We start from the raw sequence: 8,722 nt of genomic DNA, 5'->3' as shown, positions 1-8,722 counted from the left end.
CAGCCAATCGCGAAACAGCAATTCCGTTCTATTATCTATCGGACAACTAATAACGATCCGTGATTTGCTGGCGTAAGGAAAGAAAGAAAGGAAGATAGCTTCAGCACCATTCGTGGCACATTTTCGAACTGTTACTGGACACGATATAAGATCCGATTTCTCAACATTCGTCCATTACAGTTTTCTCCATTACAGTCCATGCGTTTTCTCTTTATTTTGACTATCTCTCTTAGCTATCTAAATCTTCAATTAACTGTTTTAATTAAATAAAGAAGATACTCTAACTAAATAAATAAAGATATAAACTTAAATTACTCTTGTGTCTATTGGAAAACATGTCCGAATCGTCGACGAGCAAAAGCGAGGAAGCGGGAGTCACCAGTGTTCCCGGTGTTGAAATATCGGTTTCTTTGTCGGTAGGTTCAGTAATCGGAGTTCCTAATTCGAGGAATGGTACAGGCACCATCTTGTATACAGATTTCCCTACCCTCACCATGTTCTAGCTTATAACCGCTAATGTGGCCGGTTTTGCCCACAAGCGCCATCGACGTATAGAATGGACTACGCATAAAAATAAACTACGCCTGAAAATAAATCTTAACTGATATTATATTTTATCATTACAATAATAATTAATTATTTCAGTAACCTAACTATTCAAATATTTCAATAGCCTTATTGCTATGCGAACTGTCAGTTTGCGCTTATGGGAATCGGTCACAGTCACATGTTATTGTTTGAAGAGGCCACACTGCCGTGTCGGCCACTTGCGGCCAACTTCTGCTGGTGCGTTTCTACTGACTAACCCTGTATATATAGAGGATTGAACACCGTTGGAGTGCTCATCAGAGCTTTGGTGGCTAACGAACCCACCTCGCCAGATTCACGCATTCGAATCTGCCGCGAAAACGACAGTGGCGACGATCAGGACGTCACAAAGCAAACCGAATATGTGTCTCCTATACTGATGTATATACATACACACTCGGGTCAAATTTCCTTAGGTTAATGTATAATGTTTATGATTTGACTTGTAAGTTAGGCTTAATTTAGCATACAGCATAAGAAAACGTACAGTCGGAATTAATTTCTGTTATCGTAGAAACGTGATTTCTAGTTATATCTTCATTTATTTGAGCAAACGATGGTTTCCTCGCTGTGCTACCTAATTTTACCAGTAGTAATGATAATAGGTTTATTAAGAAAGTGTAGGGAATATTCTTGGGGAAGGTGCAAGAGTAAAATTTCTCTCCATGACCGGGTATTCATCGTGACAGGTGCAAATTCTGGTATTGGTAAAGAAACCGTAAAAGAATTGGCGAAACGTAAAGCCAGAATTATTATGGCATGCCGAGATTTACAGAATGCCAAAAATGCCATTTCTGAAATACGAAATGAAACTTCTTCTGGAGAACTGGTAAGTTAAAGTATAAGATGTACGTTTTATGATATTGATTTTGCTTAACATCCCTTATGTAGATTCCTATGGAGTTGGATCTTGCATCGTTAACTTCTATTAGACATTTCGCTGCAGAAGTTTTAATAAACTTTCCAAAGATTCATGTACTTATAAACAATGCAGGAGTGTATGCACCACTTAAAGATCGTGCACTTACTAAGGATGGTTTTGAGATTCACTTTGGTGTTAATCATCTTGGTCATTTCTTACTGACCAATCTTCTTCTAGATAGACTGAAAGAGTGTGCACCAAGCAGGTTAGTTTTATATTTGATTGTACTGTCAATGGATGTTGCTAATTAATTTTTAATGCTATAGAATTGTGATAGTAACTTCAAAACTTTTGGAGTCTGGTACCATAGACTTTTCTAACCTTAATGGAGAAAAGGGTCTAACTACCAAGGGCCGTATGAATCCTGGTTACTGCAACTCGAAACTTGCAAATGCATATTTTGGTGCTGAACTTGCCAAAACAACTGAGAATAGTGGTGTTTGTGTTTACATGGTCTGCCCTGGATTTACATACACTGGTCTCTTCAGAAATGTAAAACGGAGCTGGTTTCACTATATTTTGTTCTCACCAGTTGCATTATTATTTTTGCGTACAGCAAATCAGGTTGGAGTCTTCTTGCGATGAAGCTAAAAATTTATTCAATATGTATTTTCATATGTTTAACTGCTCAATGTATATTTCAGGGAGCACAGACAGTATTGCACTGTGCCACAGAAAGTTCACTTGAGGGAGAAAGTGGACATATTTATCGTGATTGTAAGGTATATGTTTCTAAAATGAAATTAGAACCTGATATAGCTTCTAGATTGTGGGAGGTTAGTGAAAGATTAACAGGACTTGATCAAAAGCACAAGTAGACTGTTAATCTCACCATACGAAATCTGTGGATTATCAGCTAGTTTTAGTAGCATGATCAATGTATTTTGATTTTGTTTTCTGATCTCAAAGGCGCATTACAATTGGTTCAAAAATATTGTACAGATTGAATGGCTTTGTTTTGTACTCTAGTAAAGTTATGATTGTAAAAAAGTTATAGAGCTTCATATAATTTTCATTTACTAAATGATAACTAATTGTAATTTCTATTTAATTAATAATTAAAGTTCTTAAGTGTTTCTCATTTAAATTTTAATTATTCAAATTGAAGATAATTATAGTGAAATGAAATATTATTGTGTTCTACAATAAAGTTTATGGAAAATTCTTATTTTTTCGTATACGCTTATATACAATGGAAAAGATTCGCCGAACATATTTATTTCAAATATTAATTTGTTGAATATACCGGGAACAAAAACGAATACTTTTTGTTAAAAGAATTTTTTAGACTAGATTTAGTACCAATTCAATATTCGCTTTTATGTTGATGCTCTTTTTTTTTAATTAGATATCCATATATTTTTCATGATTCCCATACATTTATATTTGGAAAGATATATAAGAGTACTGTCTGTTATTGTCTATGGTAGCTCTTACTATATAAAGGCCATTCTACAATGCAATATAATAAGAAATAAGCAATAAGATCTTCATTTGATATTTACATAATTCCATTGGATCCTCCAATCAAGAAGGAGAAAATCGTTTTTAAAATCGAGCGTTTACTAAATCTCTACGATTTTTATGACGTCTTGGAAATAGCAACGATCCGGAAGCGGTTGCTAGGGTCTTTAAGGACTTCACGGAGCACGAAACGTAATGAGTAACATCGAGCATGCTCCGTTCCGTAATTTATAACAGCTTACGTTAAAAATACATAGCAACGATACGGAAGCGGTTGCTAGGGTCGCTAAGGATTTGACGGAGCACGAAACGTCATTGTCACCTGTCATTACCAGTTCTATAGACGAGGTCATTATCAATATCGAGAGAAATGAAATTTCACTACGATAAAAGTCATCGTGACTTTAAAAATGAAGTAATGATTTACTTATCTGTATGAATAAACGCATACACATGTTTTTTGATATTTATATATTGACAGATAAGAAAAAAAAAAAATATGGCCCGAATATCGGCCCATTGGCAATCTCCCCATTCATCTCTGGTATCTTTCTAGTATTAATACGTATAATGTTAGGTGTTTATTTAAAACAACAAAAACAAATTAAACTTATTAAAATCAACAACATAAGACAGTCACTGTAGTTTAATTTTGTTTAAAATATTTGGTAATTCTCATGTGACGTAAACAATTTTTAGATTACAATTTTGTTTAAACTATAGACTACAAAGATATTTGCTCGCGATTGGCAATCCGGATAATCACGAATCCGTATAACTGAAGTCCGGATAATCGAGTCTCCACTGTATTTATAAATCCTAGAGTGGCATAATCCCTTAAAAGAAACATGATTGTTTGAACGTAGGAGAAATGTAAATGAAACGCGAGTGCGTTGAAGCGTATCGGTAAAAGTTTTCTTCTAAAACACCAATGAATTTTCCATGTTCTAAAAAACAGGGACAAAAACAATAATCAATGTAATTGTAAATAGCTTCAACACAATATAATATGATCATATATTCTTTAAAAAGAAAAAGTTCTAAATAAATTTTGGAAAAATCTTTTGTTTTTATAGTGATGCTATATGACATTGATCGTTGATAGAAATATACTGTTCTTTTAGCGCGTGAAAATTAAATTCCATAACTATGAATAACAACAATCTTTCACAGCTTTTCTTCAAATAATTTTTTTCTGCTGGACAAAAGTATGCTTACATTTTATTAATAGTTACTAGTTACCCATAAAGTACGTACTGCATTGATATTTAAAGATTCAGTGATGCACTGATTTTATTGGGCCCCTCGCATATTACATACGTGGTCTCATAACCTTAAAACTAGTATTCTTCTTTGCTAGGGCCTCCGTTCTCGCGAACACGTTCTCTGAACTACGTCTGACTGAATCGATGTACTCCGAGGATGCTTGAAGATCATTAGATTTCTTATCATCATTACTTTCAGAAAAAAAGGATAGCTGTCCTGTGACTAATGATTTTTTGTTTGGCTGTAAAATAATGATCACACATTCTATCAAGCAGAATTTTAGATATTGTTTCGAATCCTTTTTTTGATTTTAATAGGATATTTTATAACTACTTGTCTGATATTACATGGACACAAGCAACGTGAAATTAAATACTATGATAGAATTATCTTGAAAGTATGTAGTTACCATTGGGATATTGTACTCCAGATGCTCCAATCTCTCTTCAGAACTGGTTTCGGGACTACTGGAACACCTGTTGCTTAGAAGTCTTTGCGTTTCTTCTGGGTCATGCCTGTACAATGATAATCAAGTTTAGGATGCTCGTGGAAAGTTCTTTGTACACTTATCTATCAATTGATGCTACAATCTTAAATTTATTGAGTGTACTGCAAGCAACATCGTGTCTCCGTTTATTTGTCTGCATCTGAGAAAGACAACTGTGTTAGAAGTATGTACCAAAAAATGAATTCCAAAATGTATCTCAAGTATGCGTAAATAAGAAAGTCATGTTAGGTTTTGGAGTAATATTTCAATGACCTTAATAGATATAATCCATGCAAAATATCAGCTCAATTTACGTTTCTATTTAGCTTTGTGAATATGATGAATAGGAAGCATCTCAGAATTTCTTTTTATTCTTTATAGACGCATTTATGGTTTGTCATTTTATTACTACCTGTGTTTTAAATACAATAAGTAGCAATGTTACGAATTATAAAGCTGCCTATAAAAGATTGAAATTAGTCTTATTCTATAGTATGTAAAAAACAGTTTTTTCATATTGTAGATAACACTTGAGTCTCAATTGTATCTTGAACCTGGTTTTTGTTTGTTGTGGTACATGAATAAATAGTTTTTATCAAATTACATAGTGTTGTTACAATACCTTGACTCTGAGTCGTATCTTCTTCTAGGTACTTTCCTTGTACTCAAAAGGTCTTCAGGGTAACTTGATACTGAACCGGTTCTTTGTTTTTGCTTTACATTTTCATTGGTATAATTTGTAATTCCATCCAAAGAAAGACACGAGTTACTGATCTTGGAAGTCGTAAAAGCATCATTGGTACATTCTCCAGAAGCTTTATCAGCACGATGATCCTCAGTAATCTGAAGAAGGTTCTGTTTCCCAGGAATATTTCTAGCGCATTGTTCATCCTTGTACTGAGTATCAATGTTCTTTTGACGATCATTATTTTTCAGAAAAACGTTTTCATTTTTTTCATCCGGTTTATTTCTATTCCCATTTGAACACTCGTCCACATCCAATTGATTGGCGCTCAACGCCATTTCGCAGCTGCTTATGGAATTCGAACTTCGTTGTCGTGCTCTAGCAGAATTTCGAAGAGGTTCGGCTGTATTTTCCGAGTTTTCAAAATCGTCGGAAATATTACTAGGTTTTGTCACTGATGTAGGAATGCTAATTTCGATATTGCTCTCAAAGACGGTACTACTTTTGTTATCCGGAATGTATGTCTTTGATCGATATCTACTCTCGGAAATGACATTTCGGTCAAAAATTGTTTCGTTTAATGTGTCATTACTGGAGTTACTAAACCGATCTTGCGGCAGTGAGAATGTTTTTTCATCAATGGCGCTTTCCTCAGATTTGAATATCCGTTTGGATTCTCGGCTCAAATTCATTGATTGTATGGGTCTATCGAGACCCTGATCGAGGGATGATCCCAGTGATGACTTTACCGATTTCAACTGGCTTATTGATCTTGCTGACCTATGGCACTTCTCAAAAATGACTTTTTGGAATGGTGGCGTTAGCGGTGGATTATGTTTCCCGCTACTCATTTCTGTATCTAGGGATGATCCTGAAAATGTTCTTTTGGAACTGTCCAACCTGCAATTTGAAAATTTAATGGCTCTTAATAAATTGTTAATGATTTAGAATTAATCTGACAGCCAAAGAAATTGCGCTTAACCACAGTCCTGCTATAGGAACGTTTCAGGTTATATGGCATCTGTGTCAGTTTAATGGTTAAAGTCAATTTTTTCAAGAAATAACGAAGTTGTTATCTATTGTGCAATTAAATAAAAGTTATGAGTAAAATAATGTTATCTTCTTACGGTTGGTTTGGTTTTACGTTTATGAGGGAGGTTAGATTCATTAATGTGGTTCTTAGATCCACCGTAGGTAATCCACAGTACCATCTGAGCTGGGCAATATTTTTATTCAGCAAGTAGACAGCATAGTGAAACTGTAGTTTATCTTTGCCTCGGGCGAATAGAGGAAACCTAAACATGATAATCAATTTAATAAAAGTTGTGAGTGCTGTAAAATTGTAAAATGTATTAACTCACTGCCTATCCTTATCCGGTAAACTGTCAGTGATGTGATCTATGATTTTACTTCGTGAACCGCTGTGTATTATAGGGTATCTTGTAGGCACATTTAGGAAATTAGCAATCATTAGTGTTACATGGGCAACTGAACCTAGTGCCACAGCTACCTGGGTGTCATTTGACGAATCTAATTCTTCACTGTCAGGCAAATGGACATCATTGATCATAAATTTCCCGTCTTCTTCCTGAGTAGGTTATCCAAGATAGTTCAAGTTAATTCAGGTTTACATTTAGCTTTACATTATATCAAATAGGATACTAATGGTATTTGTACCCTGGTAATTGGATATATTAAGTCAAGCTCTGATACTAATTGTCTCCTTCGATAAGCTAACTGTCCTGTGGTTTGAACAAATGTTTCTCTGGTCTCAGCATGACTTTGTTTCCATTCTCGAAGCCTCTCTATGTCACGATTAAGCTCTCGGTATCTTCCCATCAAATCAGAACCTAATTAGGAATTCATCAGTAAATATGAGAAAATTGAAAATTTAAGGTGAAATAATAAATATTTACCATGATCCTGATTCGTTTCAAGAATGCTGGCATGGAGTTGATTTAATGTTCTAAGTTCACCCATCTTACGAACCCTTTCTTGCTCTAGAAGTTTAGTTCGAAATTTGGCAACCTCTAGATCTTTCTTAATTCTTAGTATCTCTATTTTTTTCTCTCTCGTCAGTCTTTTTGGTTGTAATAATCTGTTCAGTGAAGAGTGCGGATATTTTTGCACTTGTATATCCTCTCCAGAGGCTATTCTTTCACGTAATACTCTCACTGACTCTGATTGTTGTTTTAGGGCTTGCATCTTGCTTCGTAAACTACTTAACTTGTTGACTGTATAACTGTCACGTATTTCGGACGCATTTACATTAATATGCAAATATCTTTTAGGTTCTGGAGTGTTGACCAGGCAGTATGACGGTGTAAAGAATCCTCCATGAAGATGAAATATCAAGGAGTTGTCCTTTAGAACATTCTGCAGATTCATTGATAACTTAGGACCAATGTAAGCAAGTCCAGTAAAAGATATTCCCCAAGCGAAAACGACAACGTCAGTGGTGGTAGCATCAACTACAGTGCGTCGCCATAGTCTCAGCACAATCTCTATATTGAAAAATATTGTTAAGATAGGTAAAGAGACCAAGAATTGAGTGGTGACAGAATGTTTACTTGAAATTATATGGGAAACGGATGTGAGGTCAAGGTACTAACAGATTGTAAAGCTCACCACTGGCAGCTGAATGGCCTGTGGCATGCAGTGTTGGAACCTCCAGACATGCCCAACGTGGACTAGTGTTGTCAATAGGTTCACTTGTATACAAGGGTGATGACATATTTGTTCTATGAATGGTATAGTAGAAGTAACGTTTTTCGTATTTACCCTCGGTTCTTAAGTTATACCCTATTATTTGGATGAGGCTGCGGAGACGTAGCTAAAACAAAATTCAATACACAGAAATATAACTTAATGTTCAACAAGTTTTTCATGACCATCTTAAGATGATTTTTCCTCTAAAATAGTATTACCTGTTGTGTTGCTAGAGGAAGCCAAGACTTATATCGAGGAGGCACTCGAGGTTGCAAAGTAAGATCAAGGTCTCGAAGAAGACTTCTTGTCTCTGCAGGATCCATATTCTAAGATTACAATATTATACCCGAATTATACATAACAAGTCAAAACAATAGATAGTCTAGTAGTGATTACTGGATAATGTCACTCTACATAATGAAGTTTATAGGTTATCTTGAGGTTTTGTATCCACATTGAATGACGGGTAAAGTTTCTCATGAAATATGTATTATCTCTTGCAGTATTCAACCATGTTGGATCACTGACAGACTGCATATAACGTCAATATAATATTTAAGAAGTATTACTTAATGATAGTTGAGAGTTTTCTCGAAAGTTA

General features: G+C 34.9%; 2 protein-coding genes across 7 annotated transcripts; one reads left to right on the top strand and one right to left on the bottom strand.

Moving 5' to 3' along the window:
* Window positions 1-775: 775 nt before the first annotated feature.
* Window positions 776-2,591, top strand: LOC107267477 (retinol dehydrogenase 11). The gene is made up of 4 exons (XM_015739258.2): window positions 776-1,417; window positions 1,480-1,715; window positions 1,777-2,074; window positions 2,155-2,591. Exons 1-4 carry the CDS (start codon window positions 1,145-1,147, stop codon window positions 2,326-2,328), a joined length of 981 nt encoding a protein of 326 aa, XP_015594744.1. The 5' UTR covers window positions 776-1,144; the 3' UTR covers window positions 2,329-2,591.
* A 945-nt stretch (window positions 2,592-3,536) lies between these two features.
* On the bottom strand, window positions 3,537-8,709 carry LOC107267476 (UV radiation resistance-associated gene protein). 6 transcript variants are annotated; one of them, XR_001537630.2, is made up of 12 exons: window positions 8,536-8,694; window positions 8,340-8,447; window positions 8,041-8,245; window positions 7,329-7,916; window positions 7,090-7,262; window positions 6,774-7,000; window positions 6,540-6,707; window positions 5,350-6,312; window positions 4,828-4,887; window positions 4,650-4,755; window positions 4,232-4,481; window positions 3,537-3,921 (listed from the first exon to the last, which is right to left on the bottom strand). XR_001537630.2 is itself a non-coding variant. In XM_025084786.1 (11 exons), exons 2-11 carry the CDS (start codon window positions 8,442-8,444, stop codon window positions 4,287-4,289), a joined length of 2,790 nt encoding a protein of 929 aa, XP_024940554.1. In that variant the 5' UTR covers window positions 8,445-8,447; window positions 8,691-8,709; the 3' UTR covers window positions 3,537-4,286. The 6 variants fall into 6 exon arrangements, 5 of the variants coding, with proteins under 5 accessions (XP_024940554.1, XP_015594740.1, XP_024940553.1 ...); XM_025084786.1 differs by having other exon boundaries at window positions 3,537-4,481; window positions 8,691-8,709; XM_015739254.2 differs by having other exon boundaries at window positions 3,537-4,481.
* Window positions 8,710-8,722: the final 13 nt, after the last annotated feature.

This window comes from Cephus cinctus, unplaced genomic scaffold (assembly GCF_000341935.2).
Source record: "Cephus cinctus unplaced genomic scaffold, Ccin1 Ccin1_scaffold0404, whole genome shotgun sequence".
Taxonomy (NCBI): Eukaryota; Metazoa; Arthropoda; class Insecta; order Hymenoptera; family Cephidae; genus Cephus; species Cephus cinctus.
Note: the sequence above shows the minus strand (reverse complement) of the source record. Positions and strands in the feature narration are given on the sequence as shown.